At 43.5% G+C, this 21,679-nt stretch overlaps 2 protein-coding genes across 7 annotated transcripts in view; one reads left to right on the top strand and one right to left on the bottom strand.

Annotated features, from left to right (window-relative positions):
- The window catches only part of PXK (PX domain containing serine/threonine kinase like), a 48,670-nt gene extending 38,482 nt beyond the window's left edge, over positions 1 to 10,188 (top strand). Inside the window, exons 17-18 of one of the 6 annotated variants that reach the window (XM_033141340.1) lie at positions 1,855 to 1,914; positions 9,087 to 10,188. In XM_033141340.1, coding sequence (XP_032997231.1) covers positions 1,855 to 1,914; positions 9,087 to 9,298 — 272 coding nt within the window. In that variant the 3' untranslated portion in view covers positions 9,299 to 10,188. Of the gene's footprint in view, positions 1 to 1,851; positions 1,915 to 4,141; positions 4,178 to 9,083 lie in introns of those variants that run through there. The other 5 variants (XM_033141339.1, XM_033141338.1, XM_033141337.1 and 2 more) reach the window with 5 other exon arrangements.
- A 1,114-nt stretch (positions 10,189 to 11,302) lies between these two features.
- PDHB (pyruvate dehydrogenase E1 subunit beta) lies at positions 11,303 to 21,459 on the bottom strand. The gene is made up of 9 exons (XM_033141344.1): positions 21,296 to 21,459; positions 18,643 to 18,750; positions 18,481 to 18,543; positions 18,291 to 18,326; positions 17,884 to 18,169; positions 14,596 to 14,706; positions 13,393 to 13,484; positions 12,351 to 12,492; positions 11,303 to 11,577 (listed from the first exon to the last, which is right to left on the bottom strand). Exons 1-9 carry the CDS (start codon positions 21,413 to 21,415, stop codon positions 11,432 to 11,434), a joined length of 1,104 nt encoding a protein of 367 aa, XP_032997235.1. The 5' UTR covers positions 21,416 to 21,459; the 3' UTR covers positions 11,303 to 11,431.
- Between the last annotated feature and the right edge of the window lie 220 nt (positions 21,460 to 21,679).

Here is a 21,679-nt window from a genome sequence, read left to right as displayed (position 1 = left end):
TGCACCCGCTGGAGTTTCTGGGTTAGCTTCAAGGGCAGCACCGCGTAGAACAAGTTACAGTAATCGAGCCTGGTGGTGACCAACGCATGGATCACTGTGGCTAAGATGAATCTGGCCTTGTGTCTTCTTCCCAGTGTGGAAAAGAAGCTGTGGGGCAGGGGATTGATCAGACAATAGGCCTGTGGAACAAGTGTTAAGTACACACGGACGCACTCTGTTGTTATTCTGATCCATGGCCACTGCTGCTGCTGCATTTCTCTTTCTAAAAAACAAACCCAGCACTGGGAGACTTTTTGTCCAACTCCCACATATCTCCTAGTTTGGCCCTCAAGGATTTAGTAATTCGTTGCTTCCCAGAACGTGTTTATGGTGTTCAGTCCTGTTCATGACCAGGTGCCCATAACATCCGCTGACCTGGCAAAACCCACCTGCAAATCCCCTTGTATTTAGCTAAGAGTACAGTTGGTAAAGTTTCTTGCTGGAATTTTAATTCCCCTCCAGGCAAGTTTGCACTAGTTGATCAGTGCTCCTAAGGATAGAATTAGTCTCTCTGAAGCAGACAGAATAGTGAAATTGTGCAGGGTTTGCCCTTCTCTGCTGCAAACTGCATTGCGTGACCCACCACAGAACACCCTGGCCTTGTTTGCATCCCACCCGCTCATAATCTGCCTAGTTCCTCAGCTTAGCTACAGGGCCAGACTATATCATGTTGAATGCATCTTTGCATTCAGTGTGACTTATTTAAAACAAAAAACTAAACTAAACAGCTGCCGGTGCGGGTGTTTGTTTAAAAGTCAGGACTGTGACAGGTGAGGAGAAGTTTAATTCTAAGACTGCCCCAACCCCAACCCCTGCCTGCTATTTTGTTTTGGAAGGAAAACTCTCATTGGTGCTAATAGAAGCTTTCCTCCTGATACTAATAGTAGTTTGAGGGGAGGTGGGATTTTCATATGGACTGTAGCAGAGAATGAAATAGTTAAATTCCCCTTCCCCTCCTGCTGTGGTCCTGATCTTGAGTGTCTCCCACTGTATCTGCCTAGTCGCGAGATCACATTCATCCAGTGCTATACCAGCTGCACTGGCTTCCGGTGGAGTACAGGATCAGGTTTAAGGTGCTGGTTTTAACCCTTAAAGCCCTATACGGCCTAGGACCCTTGTACCTACAGGACCGCCTCTCCTGGTATGCCCCACGGAAGACCTTACGGTCTGCAAACAACAACACTCTGAAGATCCCGGGCCCCAGGGAAATTAGACTGGCTGCAACCAGAGCCAGGGCCTTTTCGGCCGTGGCCCCGGCCTGGTGGAACGCTTTCCCAAAAGAGACTAGGGCCCTGCGGGATTTGACATCTTTCCGCAGGGCCTGCAAGACGGAGCTGTTCCACCAGGCCTTTGGCCAGAGTGCAGTCTGGCCTGTTTTCCTTCATATAGGAACAAGCATGAAGGAGGCCTCCCAGCCTGTTCACAGGTCTTATATGATCAGTGAAAACAGTTGGTCCTGACAAGTATTAACCGCTCTCAACCTTAACCTGGTAACTGCCATTTGTCCAGATTTTAATTTGTCTGAATTAATTTTAAGATGCATTTTAATTAATTGATGCCTGTGTTTATATATACTGTGTTATTTATATGATGTTAGCCACTCTGAGCCCAGTTCCGGCCAGGGAGGGCAGGGTACAAATAAAATGTATTATTTTTATTTATTATTTGGTTTAAAAAACAGTCACATTAAATGTGTCTCCACATTTAACATATAAGTAGGTTTTGCTGCTTATTTCAGCAAGGCTCATTTTAAGCAGCGAAAAGGGTTTTGAAACTGCACCTTTTTAGCAACTCTGGATGTTTCTTATTCAGCAGGCTCTGGGGCGAGTTCACCTCTGACATCACCTTCTTCCCCTGTTCCACCTTGTACAGCAGGTGAGTTAAAGAGTCGACACGCTGCCTGCCCACCTCTCTCTTGGGTTTTGTTGCCAAGCAGAAGAATGACTGATTTTGCTCTTTACGAGACAGGAAATAATACCGCTTGCCTTAAAATGCATCTTGATAGCTTTTTGATTCTGCCTTGTAACCATAGAAGGGAGTTCAGATTTTGTGTTTCTTCTTTGAATCTGGCAAACTGTTTTCAGCCTCCTTGTTATATCAGCATAAACGTGAATTACTCCATGACTCCGTGCTTCATACCGGTAGTTTGTACTTCCTTTAATCCTGCCTGCCTGGCCCCTTTGCTGATGCTAAATCTAAGCTATTCCTAGCCCATTGAGGTGGCTTCATTTAAGCACCGGAGCAGAATAGTCTGTATAAGATATATTCATATGTTCGGGTTAATGCCTCCTTGTTTTCCAGTGTGGTGGGTTCTTCTGTCTGCCTTCTTCAGTGTGCTTTTCCTTCCTGTTTGTTAGTTCCAGTTTTCCTCTGACCCCTTTTAGGATTTTTGCAGGCTTCAGTCAAAGCTCCCTAAATGGGTTTCTTTCACATGGAATGGGAAATCTGAGAGCTCTTTTGTGCTGTTCTCTAAACTACTTGGGTCCACCATAAGTTTGGGCAGAGGAGCCCTTTGGGTGTTTTCCCGTGCTCCACGACCAACCGTCTCACTACATGTCTATGTGTCACCCCCTTGCACCTTTTGAGAGCTTGAGAAAGCGCTCGCTCCACTTTCAGATGACAAGACACGCACATTGCTAGGCATCCTGAGTGGTGCATTTTCTTAATACAATAATACAAATTGGCATTTTAAAAAAACAACCCTGGTTGAGCAGCGGTATACTTGCGGATGAAACAGCCATGTGAGTGGTTTAAATTGTGTGTTTTCCATTGGAACAACTTCCACCAGAGTACACAATAAATGCATATTGTGTGTTTGTGTGGTGGGCGGCAGCAGCTCAGAAGCGAAATGACTTAAAGGATTTCCTTACTCCTGGTTGGATACATTATTCCTTAATTTATTTAGATAGCGGCAGATGTTGATCGTCACACAAACCTCTGTTGTTCTAGGCCTTTAGTAGATTTAATTTGGGTACAGTTGCTTGCTTGTTTTGATATTTTGTGGTGAACTTACCAAATCCATATATAGTAGCTGAATTAACCTATCTTGTAGCTTGGAAGGCAGTGGACCATTTCAGATCTGTTTTCTAGTGATGTCTTCCATACAAGACAAATGGGTTTTGAAAATGTATTTCTAGATTGCTGCTGCTTAGATTCTGGGGACAGGATTGTGAATAAGCTACCTTGTCTAAAGGGACCCACTATCCACAGTGCTTAACATATGGGAGCCGATAGTTCAATAGACCACACACATGCCTTGCAGAAGACTACAGGTTCGATCCTTAGCTCCTGCAGTTAAATATTCCTTGGTAACAGGTCTGCAAAGTGCCTTTTTCTAAGAGCTCGGAAAGTTGCTGCCAAGCAGAGTAGGCAATACAGGCTAGAGGAGTGAATCGTCTTGACGCTATAAAGCAGCTCCATTCTCTGAAGTCCTTCGAAAGGAAAAAAAACAGAATGTTTTTGTATGTACTACGATCTGGACGTTTTGTTATCTGGGCAATTCATTCTATGCCAGCGGTTCCCAAACCTCCCTTCCCTGCCCACGTGAAAATTGCTGAGGGTCTTGGTAGACCGCTTAATGATTTTTCTGCATGTTGTAGCAATTGTAAGGCACTGTGTTAGATGTGCTATATGATATTTTTTTATTGAATCAATATTAAACTTCTTAATTATAGCCTTGCATTAATTTAGCTGCTAATCCTCTCTGCTCCTTTCAAGTGCTTCCTCCCAATATCACTTCTGGTCCACCTAACTCACCTTCTGGGTTGATCATTGGGTTCTAAGAATGACAGAGGTTCACCGCTGTTTCTGCTGCTGTCACTCTTCACAGACAGGCGGCAAACCACCTAAATGAAGCTTGCAGACAGCACTGGTGGCCCATGGACCACAGTTTGGGAACCCCTGTTTTAAGCCATAGAAAGACATGCCAGCAGGCCAGTTTGTGTAACCATTGTGATCATAACTGTATTTAATAACGGATGTCTGTATCTCCTTATTGTTGTTGAATAGCCCTCTTAACATCCAGAATACTGACTGTTTGTGCTCTTTTTCCTGTCTCCTTTCTTTCTTTCTCTCTCTCTCTCCTTTCCGCTGTCTTCAATAGAGCATGCACCATTTTGAACGTGAATTCTTGGTAAAGTAATCTGATGTTCATGTTTAAAGATGTTTAAGGGGCAGAAATCCCCAAACGGAAAGCATTATTCACAAGTTATTGTGGTGAACTGCACGTTAAAAACAAACCAAAACACTCTTTGCCATCTCTCTTCAGCTTTTAGCTGGATGATTGCTTTTTAAACATTTTTTTCTTTATAATGTTCAAACCACAGTATCAATGTCTCTACAAAGATATTGATGAAAGGGCAAAGAGGTACTCTTTGCTGTTAGCAGTTAAGAAAAGAATATTTTCCTTTGCAGCTTTTTGAAATATGTAATACATGGGGACACTCAAGGAATTGTAGGCGAAGGAGGCATGAAGTAAAATTAAGAACACACACACACCCACACCCCACAAAATGACAAGCACAAGAGTGGGTGAATTGCAAGAGACAGTCCAGTATATTTTGGTGCTGGCAGAACGCCCCCCAAAATGTATCCCCATGATGGTAAAAGTGTTACCTAAATTGAAATAAATTTGTGAGCCAATGTAGGCAGGTAGGTAGGTAGGTGGAATGCCTTGACCAAGTTCAAATCACCTCTCAGCCATGAGACTCGCTAGTTGACCTTGGATCTACAGTTTCTAGGAGGGATTGTAGGCAGTAATCAGTTGCCCTTCAATGGTAGCATGAATCATGTCACGTGAGAGTGGGCTGCTCATGTTTTTGCAGCCAGCAAGCTGACCCTAAAGGGCTGAGCAGCCCCTTAGTGCTGTGGGGATATTCTGTAGCACAAGGATGGGGAATCTGGTCCTACAGAAGTTGTCGAGCAACAGTTCCCACCGTCCCTTTCCATTGGCCAAGCTGGTTGAGGCTAGCAACATCTGGAGACCACAGATTTCCTCGCTGTCTTCCATAACAGCGCATGATTTGTTGGCAAGGGCAGGAGTGGTGATATTCCACTAGTAGAGATCCTTTCCTACCCACCTGTCTTGTTCTTCCCCACCCCAACCCTGCCCAGAATGCGGTAGTGGGAGATGTCGCACACAGAGAGAGAGAGAGATTTCTCTAGAGCTAAAATAGCTTAAGCATGAATAGGTTTGAACTCAGCTGGCTTTATTGATGGTACAGATGGGAAAAGACACAGTAGCCTTGGTTTTTTAGCTAGGTGCTGTTGGCTTCAGTTGGCTGTAATTACCATATTTATTCGAATGTCATGCACACCTTTTACGGCCAAATTACATTGCTAGAATTAGGGTGCACATTAGATTTGATGGCGCATTTACATTCGCCAGCAAATACTTTATTGGTTTCAAGGTTTTGAAAATTGAGGTGCGGGTTAGATTTGATGGCGCATTAGATTCACGTAAATGCGGTAATCTTTCATGCTGGAATGGGGGGGGGGAATCTGCAAATTATTAGATGCAAACTAGAAAGATAAAGAAAACAATTAGGTTCTTTTATCATCCTCTTTGATGCTAGGGAGTGTGGCTAGTTTGCCCTTCCATTTTAGTCCTATAATTTATAACTGGGCAAATTCTAACAAGCAGTTTATGCTTTAGTTCAGGTACCCCCAAACTCGGCCCTCCAGATGTTTTGGGACTACAATTCGGAATGATAGGAGTTGTAGTCCCAAAACATCTGGAGGGCCGAGTTTGGGGATACCTGCTTTAGTTAATAGATGTGGATTGAATTGGCTGAAGATTGCCTTTTCATCAAATAGTTGTTTGTTAAATCATAACGGTACGTTTGGGCAAATGCTTTAGGGAGTTTAGTGGAACAGAAATTCTGCTGAACGTACCAGAATTGCAATTCCTTTGCTTTTGCCAATCAACATATTCTTCCAAGTGAAATACTGCTTAATAAAAAAAGGAGGAACAGCAAATGGCAATATCGGCAGATTTAACAGATTGAGCAATTAGTCTGCTCATATGAGTAGTGTGTAAAAGAACAAAGGAGGAAATTGTAGGAATTCAAGTGGAGAGTTCTATGAGTGATGGTTCGTATTGCCTGAGTGCTGTAATTCCTCCTCGTGGAGGAAACTTTTCTGCTGTAGAAGTTGGGTGTATATGCTTTTGAGAGAGAGCGGGGAGGGGAGTTGTTTTTGCGCCTTCTTAAATGGGTATTATGGGCGCTTTTGACACTGGTGCAGCAAGGCCCCACTCAGAATTCCCTAGTGAAACAGAAGTCGGGAGTAAAGCCGGCAACGAGAATTAATTCTAACAGACACGCAAGCTGGAAGAAGAATGTTTTGATCACCCCACTCCATCCCCTATTTACCTATCTGAAAAGACAAGTCAAGGCCAAAGAGTCTCTAACTGGATTTTTTTTTCCAAAATCACATTCAGTGAAGCAACATAAGCCCCCAGTGTAAAAGTCCCAAGTACTATTTCTAGTAACTGAGGGTGGTGACTTTGTGAATTCCTAAGTGTAGAAAGCTGCCTTTCATTGGACTGTTGTCATTTTCATCTGTCACTGTAATTGCAAGCAATGTGCCTTGGCACTTGCGCACAGCATCCTTTTGCTTTTGACCTTTTGTTCCTAGCATCCTGCAACTAATTTTGCATTCTCAGTTGGTTCTTATTGTTGGTGCATTTTTACCTGTATGTATCTAGCTTTTTCTACCACCTCCTTTCACTTGGTTGAATGTTACTTGTCTTCACAACCTACAGTGTTTAGATGTCTCAGGGATGCTTGAAAGACAGACCTGTATGTGCTTGTTTAGGATGCTGGGTTTTTTTTTTTAATTAAAAAAATAAACTCAATATGTATTTGCCGCTTGATCGTGCTCAGTTGGTGGCATGCTGCCTTTTCTCCCATGTGCTTCATCACCTTGCATTTTTCGCCATGCTGTACATTTTCTTTCCTGCAGCTTTCTTTGGTTCTCTCTGAGCTCGCTCCCGCCCCCCCCCCCAAAGCGTTAAACTGATTATCAACAGAATCGTAGCATTTAGAAATATTGTTGCTGGAGTAAGTGTTTCAAAGGGGTTTCTCTATGAAGAATTTGAAACCAGATCCCTCGCTGCCATTAGCATGTCAAAGATGGTGGCTTCTCTGGTTTTAAGCTGATGTGCCGTGAGGTAGGAATCGTCAGGCTGGCTTTTGTCTCCTGAAAGGATGAAAAAGCGATTGCACCTGGGAGAAGGACCTTATTAATACAGTGCTGCTTCTCCATGCCTGCTGTCATAAGCAGCAGCTCTGTGGAAAGTTGATCTTGGCTTGCAGGCTACCTCTAACCTGCTAAAGCCTTTCCACTCGCCCCCTGCATTTGCCTAGGGGTTACCTGCTCTGTGGGAAAGGACTTTAGCTGCCAGGATGTTCTGTTTACCTGTAGACTAGTTTGGTTACCTTTATTTCCCCCCATGTCCATAAAAATCTGGCTTTTCAAATATATATTTATTCTGACAATCATAGTATTTGATAAATTGTTTGATTATGTACGTGGAGAAGATAAGGGCAATCCAACAAATGTGCGATTGCTAGGAGGAGGACCTGGTCTATCTCCTGTAGGAATTCCTGAAAACGCTTAGGTATTCAAGCAAACTCAAAAGTCTTCCACGTGCGTTCTTCTCTTTGACTTCAAGCAGTGGGTTGGGGCACAAATGCTGGAGAGCAGCCCCACGTGAGCTCTTTTGCCATTCAACCCTTATATGGTGGTGGTGGTGGGAAACCTGGAAACCTGTGGCCTTACTGATGTTGGGTTCCCAACTCCTTATCAGCCCAGCCAGCGGAGCCAATGCTCAGGGATGATAACTGTAGTCCAACCACATCTGGAGGGCCACAGGCTCCTCACCCCTGCTGTGTGGGTTTTATCCATAGTATCAAGCTACTAAGAGGATGCAGTGACTTTTGTCTTTCAAGCCAGTGACAACAGTGAAGTCCTGGATAAGTACTAGTGCAGGCACCTAATAAAAATGAACATTTTGTTGTTTTTAATTGTGTTCTTCCCAGGGTGCCATTCTGCATTTCTAGATATGATGGCCTGGTGCCTATACCCAAAGTATATTTTCGGGGGGTGGGTGGGTGTATCGTCGGTGTAGATTAAAACTGAAAAAGAAATTAGCTTTCTATCAGGTGCTGTTACAGCGGCTACTTCTACCCCATTTCTCAAAGAGAGAGTTGTAGCTACAGCAGCCTCTTGGCTCTGTTACGGCACTCTGTTCCTCTTATCCTGGAAGAGCTAATCCTGAAGTTGTTACTGCTGTGCTTGTCAGGGATAATGTATGACGTAGGGGGAAATGCCTATCATCACGTTCCCGTTTTGCACCGTGAACCAAAATGCCATTGTGTGCAGTGCACATAAGGACGCTGTGCCTATCTAACTAAGCAAGACTTACAATAGTGGTCCTTACCTTAGCTGTGCATGAGAAGTGGGCACCAGCTTTCACTCAACGTTCATGTAAATTCAAAGATGGAGCGTGTTACTGAGTTAGGTGGTGGTCCGTTTGAGGTAGATGTTCCTTGCAACGCTGCTCTACTTGGCGTCTAGAAATGACGTTTGGAAGGCCCGTTGTCTTGCTTTGTACAAGCCGAGCCACCGCTGCTTGGCTGCATCCCACAAGCTACGGGACGTAGGCAATATATCACTGGTCTGCAGCCCAGAACTGGACCTGGAATGATCATTATTTCCTCCTCCAGTTTACTTGTCCACATGACCATGGATTGCGAGGAAGGACCATAAAACATCTTCAGTGTGACTTACCGTACTTGTCCTGCCTGCCTTTTTAATCTATTCTCATCCTTCTCCTGTATGCCTGTATTCTTGTCCATTTTTAAATTATTATTTTTTAACCCGAAATCATCTTGGCTTTTTTTTTTTCTCGCATGCTTTCCTACCTTACTTTTTTCTTTTGTACATTGGGCAGTTTTCGCAGACGTGTCATTTTATCCAGCAGTATCTCACTTTCATGGGTTTCGGCTTCTGACTGTGTGTTATGTCTAATATCTTCCCAGCAGCAGGCGCCTCGACAATTCCTTCGCCTCCGCCACCGCCGCCACCACCAGCAGCTCCCCCTCCTCCTCCTAATTTGGATGTGGCAATGCAGCCTGACCTGCGGCCTGTAAACAGCACAAGCCGGGGCGCCTTACTCAGCTCCATTCAAAATTTCCGGAAAGGAGGTCTGAAGAAAACAGAAACCTGTGACTACAGTGCTCCTAGAATCAGCTGAAACTGTTCATACCAACCCAGCTTGGGGTATTCCTTGTGTTCTAGGAACAAATCTTAAATAACTATTTGATATAGCCACTGCCTGGTGGCGTCTTGTTTTACAGCTGCTTGTTTAGAGCCATTTCAAGCTCCTCCCCACTCCCCCCCCCCAAGCACAATCTCTTAACTGAGTAGCAGTACCATGTCAAATTGCTTTGCCGTTTCGGAGGGTGAAGTGTTGATTCCGGTTTAAAGGAACCCTCCTCCTTTTTTGGGGGGGAATCTTGTTTTGGGTATGTTGTATTCCTTCTAATAGAATAAAAATAGCTCGACAACAGCAGTTCATTTTCTGAGACCTGCTTCCAAAAGTTTAAAAAGCGGTACATCAAGATTCGATGCATTGAGTTAGCTTTAATTATGCTACAGATTCACTCAGTCTGAAAGTTAACACTGGTGAGAGATTTAAGGCTTGGTCTCCCTTTCTTCTCTGCTCTGTAAAGTCCTCCTGAGCATTACTCTTAATACTGTTGGAAGACCTGTTAACCTAAGATGGCTCTGCTTTAAAGGAGTAATTCAAGCCTGTAAGTTTTGTAATGAGCTTGTGTTACACATAAATTGGGAGTTGCAGGGTGTTTCCATCAAACCAAAATTTACAGCAGTGTGAGATGTGTTGTTGAAGTGGGTGTTAACAAAAGAGCTCCATAATTTAATGTTAGTGAAAAGATGCCCTTCTTGATTTGCTCAAACTCTTAAATTGCACTTTAAAGGACTATCGGTAGATTTCTAAAGTCGAGTATGCATACACCAGTGTTTGTTACTATGCAGAGTGTCATTGTGTATAAGATTTCATGTAACCTATTATATTATTCAGTCATATTTTTATTAAAATAAATGTTAATGGAATTTCAATAATGCTGGAATTGGAACACACTTTAATGTTAATTACCACCTCTGTGGTGAAAAATGTGAATGCCTTGAAGCTTTTATAATTCCATTTATCTACGTGGTTTTGGCAGAGATACTTTGCAGCACCTTCAGCCTTACATTGTTGTCGTTCAGTCGTGTCCGACTCTTCGTGACCCCATGGACCAGAGCACGCCAGGCACCCCTATCCTCCACTGCCGCCCGCAGTTTGGCCAAACTCATGCCAGTCGCTTCGAGAACACTGTCCAACCATCTCATCCTCTGTTGTCCCCTTCTCCTTGTGCCCTCCATCTTTCCCAACATCAGGGTCTTTTCTAGGGAGTCTTCCCTTCTCATGAGGTGGCCAAAGTAGTGGAGCCTCAACTTCAGGATCTGTCCTTCCAGTGAGCACTCAGGGCTGATTGATGGATAAGTTTGATCTTTTTGCAGTCCATGGGACTCTCAAGAGTCTCCTCCAGCACCCTAATTCAAAAGCATCAATTCTTCGGCAATCAGTCTTCTTTATGGTCCAGCTCTCACTTCCATACATTACTACTGGGGAAACCATAGCTTTAGCTATACGGACCTTTGTCGGCAAGGTGATGTCTCTGCTTTTTAAGATGCTGTCTAGGTTTGTCATTGCTTTTCTCCCAAGAAGCAGGCACCTTTTAATTTCGTGACTGCTGCCACCATCTGCAGTGATCATGGAGCCCAAGAAAGTAAAATCTCTCACTGTCTCCATTTCTTCCCCTTCTATTTGCCAGAAGCCTTACATTAATATGTACTAATTTCTGAAAGAAGACATTTCAGCCTGTATCAAATGTTTCCTCACAGGCTGCTTCCCTTTTCTCATCAGAAAGATACTTTCCTCTCCCTTTTTTTGGTTAATGTACTTTATTTCCAAGCCTTGTAAGTTACAAAACAAGCAGAAGCAGCATGAGACTGTTCCTCGGACACTAGAGCTGCTAATCGGAGCAAGCCTGATCACCATGTACAATGATAAACAGAACACTTCATCTTGCAATGAGAGTTCTTTAGAGAATTACAATTATTACAATTTCAGGCCACCTGCATCTCCCTTGGGAAGGGAGTACATGCCTTGTAACAGACAACGTAGTTATTGCTCTTCCCCTGCCAGAGGCCTATATCCTATACAATGCCAGCTATGTATACAATCGCTTGCAATATACATTCCACAAACTTCTTTTTTTTAACTCCAGAAGAACAACATCCACATACAGCATACACAGAACTAGATATTTAGTGTTTTCTTCACTGCAAGAATTATATCTTTTACTTGAGGTATGCAGTTCTCCTCCAAGATCTTTGCATAAGGCATGGGAACGTCGGCCCCGGTGACACGCACGACGGGTGCGTCAAGGTGGTTGAAAGCAGGACCTGAAAGCAGAAAGGTTCGTCTCTCAAAAGCTGAAGAAATCTCAGTCAGTACAATTTAAGATGGGGTGGGTGGGTAGGTAGCATAGTCAATGGCTGGGGTGATACAGGTTACAGCCCACACTGACAACTGCCTCTAGCTTAGAAAAAGGGCTATAAGGAGACAGTGAACCCAAAAATACCTACTCAAGTCCCTGCCTAAGAAAAAGTACCTATTCTTGCTTTTCAGCAGCAGGTAAAGGGAGCAGCAAGCTCAAAGATCATGTAGGTTTTTTTTCATTTATAGCCCACTTTTCCTCCAAGCAGCGCAAGGTGGCACATTGAAAGTTGTAGGGAGAAGAACAGGAGATGCTTATTCCATGCGGTTTGTGGAATAGCCTACTGCAATCTATAATGCAATAAACTCCATTGGGTTTGTACAGTAGGGTTTTATAAAGCCATGGGCTAATCGATGATCCACTGCTCTAAGAATACATTTTCCTTTTAAGTGCTACTACAAATGGGATGGTCCTGCGTTGCAGCAGACTAAAGAATTGTACTTTGGGCAAAGAATCGGAGCAAATTCAATTCAAGCACATAAAATCGGGATAGGGAGCCTGTGGCCCTCGAACTCGCCATCAGCCTCCGTCAGCACAAAGAGTGGTCATGGATAATGAGCAATGCAGTCCAGCCCCACCTGAAAGACTAGAGGTTCCCCACTGCTGATCTAATTTCTAGCTTCTCAAGAAAATAGCAACGTATTTTAAGAAGATCAGACACGAGATAATCCCAAATACCTTCCATGATCCTGGCGCAAATTTCAGCTCCTACCCCAAACTGGGGCCAGCCACCTTCCACTGTTACAAGATTATTTGTCTTCTTAACGCTGGATTCAATAGCTTCGATATCCATTGGCCTAATGGTGCGGAGGTTTATCACCTGGAGAGAGATTAGAGCAGGCTTTAGATCATTTAGGATTAACTTCAGCCTAGTCTGAGCAGAAAACATGAAAAATAAACAAGCGCATAAAAACTGAGCCACCACCTAATAACAAAAGCCCTGATGGATGAAGCCAAAGGCCCGTTTAGTTCAGCATCCTGTTCTCACAGTGGCAAATCGGGACATGAATGCAACAGTGCTCTTCCTATTTGCCATTCCTATCAACTGGTATTCTCAAATCTTGGACACCATGTAAGTCAACTGGTTGATTAAATCTGTACATATTTGCACACAGGGGACCCTCATCTCCCTTAAGACAGCACCTGTGATATGCAGTTTTTAATAAGGGCCTATGTGGAAAAATAACTTTTAAAAGATGCATTGCCTGATTAAAATGGTGCCCCAAACTGAAAGTTTTACCAAGTAATTCACAGCTCAGTGACACTGTGCCAGGTTCAAGCCCCTGTGACTCTCTTGTTAGAAAGGGAAAAAAAGATTTTGGGCTGTAGGGTTCTTAGATAGCTGGTGGAGGTCATGGTAGACAACAACTGGCTTGGGATAAGGCAGCTTCATATAGTGAATTGGTTTAATTTATACATATCCGATAATTCAGCTTTTCGGTGCAAAGTTTGGATTTGAAACAACCCTTCTCCAACTCATGCAAGATGAACTGAAATTCAAGCAATCGCTCTCTTCTGCTGCTTGTAGCTAAGTTGCCCCAGCTCTGCAAAGTTCACTGAAGAGAACCGCCAAGAAAATAGTGGAACCAAACTGTATTAAGTAGCTAACGGAACACTGCAATGCCACGACTTCGTTAGCTGTGTAGTAGATGCTTAAGAGGGTTTCTTCACTGTGGATTGTAACCTCATGGAACGACAAAACACACACACACACCCCTACCTCACAGTCCACCCCATCCTTAGCAAGGACAGCAGCTGCTTCCAGACAGTGGCTGACGGGTCGTGAATGAGACACTATGGTAATGTGGGTTCCTGAAACACACAGGCTGGTGAGGATTGAGAATTACAACGTAGTTAACTTTAGCATGCAGATATATTCTTAAAAACAGAAGATTATCTAGCAGTCGCCACCCGGTCAACTTCTTTTAACCTCTTAAACCAAACAGCTTATGACCCTTTAGAGAATGGTAAATGATTACAGCCATTTATCAGCATGCAACAATACACTTTGAAAACCTAATTCCAGCAAGATATAAAAAATTATCCAAACCAGGTCAAAATAGTAATTATGCAACCCATCCCATGAATTAGTAAAGGCTGCAGTAAAGAGTCAAGATTTTTCGGGCCTTTTTAAAACCTGCAAGGACAGATACCCGTCTGATGCCCCGTAGAATTGTGTTCCACAATAGTGGAGTCGCCACTGAAAAACGCCCTCATTCATATTAGTGCCAAATAAGGTCAGAACACAGTGCTCTTTATTACTGTTAAACTTGAGATATCCAAGCACTCGTGTACTTATTGAGAGCAAGGAAAAGTAGAATTCAAAAAAGCTAGTTTACTAGGCAAAATAAATATCTGCCATTCTGTGGCTTCTGAACTTTCTAAAACAAGAGGAGGGGGGAGAACGGCAATGAAAGACAGAAGGAAATCAAGACCGACAACCCCCCCCCCCCCGCCAACAAATTTGTGAGGCATATGGAATTTGCATATGCCTCACAAATCCAGAGAAAGCTGCAGGGCAAAGAGGGTTGGGCTTACAACGTGAAGTGACTTATCATTCTACAGTGCTATAATCAAGGAAGAGCTTCACCACCGTCCCCTCAAAAAAGGCATAATCTCTTCTAAAGCCAATGCAACTTCTGGATGGTCTTTTGGGTAGTGAGAAAACAAAAAAAGCATTCTCACTGAATCCCAATGTATAGAGAAACACACACTTTCACAGAGAAGAACTTGCAATTTCATGGAATTAATGGATATGCATCTGGGATGGGAAGAATGCTGGGTAGCTTTGCACATAAAAAGGTTGTGCTGCAAGCAAAAGAAACACATTTTAAGAAGAAAGCACAATGTTTCTCTGATAGATACATTAAAAGAACACAGCAGGGTCTTGCCTTGTTCAGTAAAAACAGCTGGTTTTGCTTACCTTGTTTTTCTACCTTCGCCTTTCCGATAGGAACAACAAAGTCCTTTGATAGGACTTCCTCCGACAATTCAAAGGCCACACCGTACATCAACTCATTTTCCAACATTACAACTAGAAAAGCAATTTTTAAAAAAGGTACATGTGAACTATATGGTGCATTTCTTCAAATCTCTGGTGAGCCGCAGTAATTAATTTTGTAGTCAAAGACTCCTAGGACATGTCAGAAGAAAACACCCCCACATTCTAAGTTTGGTACTATGGAGGGGAAGGTCTTGATCCAGCAGGTACAACATGCCAAGGAAGAACTTGTCCTGGCTTAAGCAGCCTGTGCTGGTGCCAGAAATGTGGACTGTGGTGATGAGGCACACAACATCCAAAGTCCTGAGGATGCCTAAGATATGCAAGTATTTTGACATCATCTGTTATGCAGCACACACCAATTCTATTGAAATATTCAAGTGGAAGTTAAGGATGTGTGCATGAGGAAATGACCCAGCTCACTCACCAATACCAACTTTATGCAGTCATCTGACCCACTATCAGCTGATAAAGGCATGAATTGATAGCATGAACAGCCACAAATTCAGGAGAGAGAAAAAGAACTGGGCTCTGACTTTTCTTTCAGAAGAGGAAGTAGCTCATCTAGTTCAAATAGGGCTTTCAAAAAAAACAACCAGCCAAGCAAAGCTTTATTTCAAATCGAAGCTGGCCAAATGAACAAAGGAGATAAAATTCTGTAGTTCTTAGTACTTTGAGCCCATCCATTTTTATTTGTTTTTAACCCTTTGGGGTAAAGTAGAATGCTTCAAAAATGTTGAGGGAGCAGCTGCTCAAAGTTTAAAGCCAGAGCAGCGCTAGATTAGTACATGGGATTGCCTATGTCACCAGACATCATTCTTCACCTTTCTATATTGGAACCTAACCTCCTGTACCTGAAGTCCTAATCCATGAGCCGCACTGCTGGAGGGGACTGGGATCCAATGGACATCCCAGTCCATTGGCCTCCAATGTGCGAGCCCTGCTGCTGCAGAGGCCCCCACTACAGTCATAGAAAGCCTGGTGAAGGGAAGTGCAATTACTAGTGCTGTGCCTTTAGGCAGTAGCCAACAAACAAGGCAACACGAGACCCAGATCGAAAGCAACATATCAGTTCTAGAAAAACTCTTGTTATACCAATGATATACAATAACAACAAATACAATCAAGGAAAATGGCAAAGTATGAAAAAATCTCTGTAGCATCAAATACAACCAAGCAGAATAGCAAAGTTTTAAAAAGTCTCTGTAGCATGGATGGAACAGTAGGTCATGTAATGTTCCATTGAGGCTGGTTCTCACTTGAGTTGCAACATTCATTTTGCTTCTTTGGGCAGTACCAACAGGAAGCCCTCCATTTCGCTTCTTTGGGCAGTACCAACAGGAAGCCCTTCATTTCAGAGGCAGAGCTGGGCCAACCACGGACCCACTGGATCCTATGCTGGTCCAACTCCACAGCTGGCACAATAAAAAACAAAACCCAAATATGTAAACACAACACCAAGAACCACCGCCCCTGCCTTGGCTAGTGTTAAGTGTCAGAGCTTCAGTTATGAGCACTGTGTTCTGTCCTGCTGCTCTCCCGGCAGAGCTACCATAGGATTGCTCTACAATCGCCTCTAAGGTTGTTGCACCCATGCAAAGTCCTTTGAAGTCCCTTCCCTCCACTACTGCTACAAAATCATAATTCTGACCAAACCCAAAACATAGCATTTAAATGAACGTATGCTATTTTGGTATGTTCTGGCCTGCACAACGATAAACTGGCTGAGATCCAAAGAACTGACGAGGCTTATGTCAGCAGCACACATGAGCCCAATCTAAGTTTAACTCCCCACAGTTTCTAAAATAGTTTGATATGCTCCATGGGAGACTTCGGTTTATGAAAGGTACTTCTAGAGTTACCATGGAACTTGCCGCACAACTCTTTAGATCCTGGTCATGACAATATTATTATTTTTTTTGAAGGGGGAGGAGAGAAGAAGAAGAAGAGTTTGGATTTGATCTCGCTTTATCACTACCCGAAGGAGTCTCAAAGCAGCTAACATACTCTTTCCCTTCCTCCCCCACAACAAACACTCTGTGAGGTGAGTGGGGCTGAGAGACCTCAAAGAAGTGTGACTAGCCAAGGGGTCAGCAAACTTTTTCAGCAGGGGGCCGGTCCACTGTGCCTCAGACCTTGTGGGAGGCCAGACTATATTTTGAAAAAAATATGAACAAATTCCTATGCCCCACAAATAACCCAGAGATGCATTTTGAATAAAAGCACACATTCTACTCATGTAAAAACACCAGGCAGGCCCAACAAATAACCCAGAGATGCATTTTAAATAAAAGGACACATTCTACTCATGTAAAAACACGCTGATTCCTGGACTGTCTGCGGGCCAGATTTGGAAGGCAATTGGGCCGCATCTGGCCCCCGGGTCTTAGTTTGGAGACCCCTGGACTAGCCCAAGGTCACCAAGCAGCTGCATGTGGAGGAGCGGAAACACGAACCCGATTCACCAGATTACGAGTCTACCACTCATAACCACTACACCACACTGGCTCTCATTTATTGGCTGGCTGAAGATTTATTTCCAAATGCAACATCTGTGGCTCACACTCACTTCAGCTCAAGCTGAACACTCGCTTGACTTGAAGGAACACTAACAGGGAGGAATTATTTTGTGCATTTGCTACCTTTGTACACAACATTGTAGCCATAATGGTTTCCAAGGCAAAACACACAACTTTATAGCTAAGAAAAACCCGCGTCTTAAAACAAATACAAAAGGACATAATCAAAAAAGCAAAAATGTTTCCTTAATCTAGTATCTGAAAGGATACCCAAACTGTTTTCTTCTCCTCCTAGAAAGGGAATGAAAGACTGCACACTACCCCAGCTAAATCTCGGACACTCAACATGATGCAGACACCACAAATTAGATTTGTTTCTGACACCCAATGCCTTGCATAAAATGTTTAATGCAGGTAATAACCCAATAAGCCAGTGTTTTTCAACCTTTTTTGGGCAAAGGCACACTTGTTTCATGAAAAAAATCACGAGGCACACCACCATTAGAAAATGTTAAAAAATTTAACTCTGTGCCTATATTGACTATATATAAAGTAATTTTTCAATTTTTCCCACGGCACACCAGGCAACATCTCGCGGCACACTAGTGTGCCGCGGAACAGTAGTTGAAAAACACTGCAATAAGCTAACACTTTAGCATTACACCCACACAGATATCTTGGCTTTATTTACCTGGATTATCATCCCGGATTGCAGCTTTAAGGAGACCTTTTGCATCCTCCGAATTCCAGGGGCTGACTACTTTCAGTCCAGGGCAGTGTCCATACCAGGATGCAAAACACTGGGAATGCTGGGCTGCAACACCTGCTGAGGCTCCATTTGGGCCCCTGAAGACAATAGGGACAGGTACCAAACCTGAAGACATGTAGTAGGTTTTGGCAGCTGAGTTTATAATCTGATCAATAGCTTGCATGGAGAAGTTGAAGGTCATGAATTCACAAACAGGTCTCAAGCCAGCCTGTGAAGACAAAGTAGCTATGTTAATAGCCATTCCCAAGCTGTTTTTTAAAAGGTGAATTAATGGCACTAATTTGTATTTAAGATGCTTTTTTTAAAATACATATATGGAAGGTACATACCATAGCAGCTCCTACAGCAATTCCAGTAAAGCCCATCTGGGGGGAGGGGGGAGAAGAACAAAGTGTGACGAAAACTAAGATTTAAATCATAACTATCTGAAAATATATTTCATGAAAACTAGATGACTTATTGCACTTTTTTGGATCAAATACAAAAACAGAAAAATTAAAATGTATTACCAATTCATACCTCTGATATAGGAGTATCAATTATCCTCTTATCACCATATTTCTTCCAAAGTCCTCTGCTAATCTATAGGTTTAAAAAAGAGGGTTATGGTATTGCTATTTATAACTTTTAAAGAAATGCAATGATTATGCTGCCCTTCTAATTACTGCATCGTCTTCTTACCTTGTATGCCCCATCATACTGGGCAACTTCCTCCCCCAGCAGAAAAACCTTCTCATCCCTCTCTAACTCCTCATCCAAGGCCTGGTTTAAAGCATCACGGACAGTCACCTATTCATGAGAAGACATATTTAGGTCACAATCCACAAACCATTTCTCTTTGTTATTAGGAACCTTGAGCTTTTTGGAAGAAATGTAGGATATGAATTATTATTATTTTTTAAATTACATTAGAGTAATCCCACCATAATTAAGGAGGAAAGTTGGTTGGAAACTTCCATGGTTGAAAGCAAATGAATGTTTCGAGCTAACTTACAATCTCACAAAAGGAGTAGGAAAGGTTAGGGTCACATTGAGCTCCAGGCTAGAGCCTGACAGCAGTTACTGGAGATTACCGGTAGATGCCTGTTGACACTAAGTCAATTCTAAAGGACAATTCTAAACAACCAGGTGGATTTCCTTTGGCTAATCTGTCAGCAAAAAGAGATCATTGAGCGATTTAAATATTAAATCAAATTCATCCCTTATAGATCAAGGAAGATTTTTTGTAAAACTTTAGTTACAGGTGGGTAGCCGTGTTGGTCTGCCATAGTCGAAACAAAATAGAAAATTCTTTTCAGTAGCGCCTTAGAGACCAACTGTGTTTGTTCTTGGTATGAGCTTTCGTGTGCATGCACACTTCTTCAGATACACTGAAACTGATCTGGTGACTTCTGTTTCAGTGTATCTGAAGAAGTGTGCATGCACACGAAAGCTCATACCAAGAACAAACACAGTTGGTCTCTAAGGTGCTACTGAAAAGAATTTTCTTTTTTGTAAAACTTTGTTTTCCTTACAAATTTCAGCCCATGGCCATGTCAGCAGTAGCAATGCTTAACAGAGACCTCTGTTGCACCACATGGGAGGTGGGTTGGATGGTGCAGAAATGTGCCTTTGTCCAGCCCCTGAGGGCTCTCCTGGTCTTTGCCTCCAGAGTGATGCCAGCAGGCCTATTCTGCCTGCTGCTGCTTGCTCAGTATCGTCTACTTTCACTGGCAGTGACTCCTCTCAAGAGCCCTCACCCATCAATGAACTCTGAGCTATCGATTGATCTGAGCATGGATCTGGGTGCTCACTTTGTGACAGCTGCATGACCGGCTTCAGGAAATTCAAGCTGAAGGCTAACTGATGGGTTGTTTTGCCCCTTGAGACATGTTAACATTTTTGCACGCTACACCAATATGGTTACGAGATAGGAGAAGGCTGAATTTGTACACGAGTGCGAATTAAATTCATAAACAGATAAGGACACAATATGGAAACGGCAATAGAGCTTCCTAAAAAAAGATTTGTGAATACAAGCACATGCATACCCCTTTCCCACCACCAATTCTCTCTTCTTTTTCCCATATTTTTTTTTCAAAACCTGCCCCAAAGATGCTCTCACTCAATTCTCTGCTTCCAGCACAAGACTCCAAAACCTCATCCCCACACCTGGGCTACATAGGCTGCAATCCTACAAACCTTCCTGTTGAACTGAATGATATCTATCTCTGAGCAGTTGTGTACAAAATTGTCCTGTACTGCTGTCCATAGTATCAGAAGACAAAAAAACCCCTGTAAATCTGCCCTCTGCTCCGAAACCCACATTTCTAGAAATAATGAACACCGAGGAGAACAAAAGAAAACTACAGAAAACAATCACAGTCTTCAAAGATTTACAATCATTATCATTATGTATAATAAAATAAAACTATCTGTAATATTAACATTCTTGGTGGCTGCTCCCAGACTTTGGAACTCCCTTCCTAGAGAAATTAAGCTGGTGGAGAGGGCTGGTGCTGTGATGTTTTTATTGTAACTATCTCTCTCTGTGTGTGTATATACACATCCATGTATCTATTCTACTGGCCTTTAACTTTTTTTAATAATTCCTCTCATCCCCTGGCTTATATTTAAATGTAAACTGTTTCTAATTTTACGCTAAGCCGTCATTATAAATAAATACAATAACAATAATAAACAAGGCAATGGGCCTTGTCAGTAGTGGCACCCTCTCTGTGGAATGGCCTCCCGATAGATGTCAAGGAAAGAAACAACTATCTGACTTTAAGAAGGCACCTGAAGGCAGCCCCTTTTAGGGAAGTTTTTAATATTTTTAATATTCTGTTGGGAGCCGCCCAGAGCAGCTGGGGAAACCCAGCCAGATGGGCAGGGTGTAAATTATTTATTTATTTATATTATTACTATATATTATGACTGCAATAAAGAGGAGGGATGCGAGGATACGCCAGAGAGAAGTGGTCAAGCTTTCACCAGTAACTTCAATAGTATTTACCGGGGCGGGAAGAAGAGGAAATCGGAGAGCGTGCAGCCGTAAAAGGGGCAACAGTGTCTCTGAGCAGGTGCAGAGTGCCCTTTTCTGCCTTTCAAGGCGGGGGTGCCAAGGCGCCCCCGGGAGAAAGAGGACCTTCCGTTTCAAGCGCTAAAGCAGAGAGTGGGGCGGCGGAAAGGAGACGCATAAACACATATATAATAATAATTCTGTCCGGCTACAGAAAGGGATGCGACCTCTGCTTTGCTGCAGCAGCAACTGCTACGCTTTTAGAGAGAGATCTATAACCTTGCCCCGAAGGTCGCCTCAGTTCCCGCTCCCTCTCGGGCGCCCGCCCCGTACCTGAGCAGCGACAGCAGCAGAGCCGTGGAACCGCCGCCGCGGAAGTCCGGCGAAGCGCCCGGCCGCCACCCGCTGCGAGCAGCGCACCAGACCCCGCAGTGGCCCCGCTGCCGCCGCCATCTTGGATGTGCCCTCAACCCTGCGCGAGTCTCAGCGTAACCCTTACGCCGCACGCCCTATGCCCGCCTCGTAGGCAGTCGTCGCTTAGCAACGAGAAAGCAGCACGGGGCAGGGGTGGGCCCTCCGTGACGCTGCTGCGTGCCTCACTTCCGCCATGAGTTGAGAACGCTCCCGCCCATTGGCCGCACTCGACCTATTAAATGGTAAGGGTAAGGCCGAGGCGGGCCCTGCCGTTTGATGGGCGGCTGGTTGGGTCAATCCGTG

Source organism: Lacerta agilis, chromosome 2 (assembly GCF_009819535.1).
Source record: "Lacerta agilis isolate rLacAgi1 chromosome 2, rLacAgi1.pri, whole genome shotgun sequence".
In the NCBI taxonomy this organism is placed as follows: Eukaryota; Metazoa; Chordata; class Lepidosauria; order Squamata; family Lacertidae; genus Lacerta; species Lacerta agilis.
This window is presented reverse-complemented; position numbering and strand designations above follow the sequence as displayed.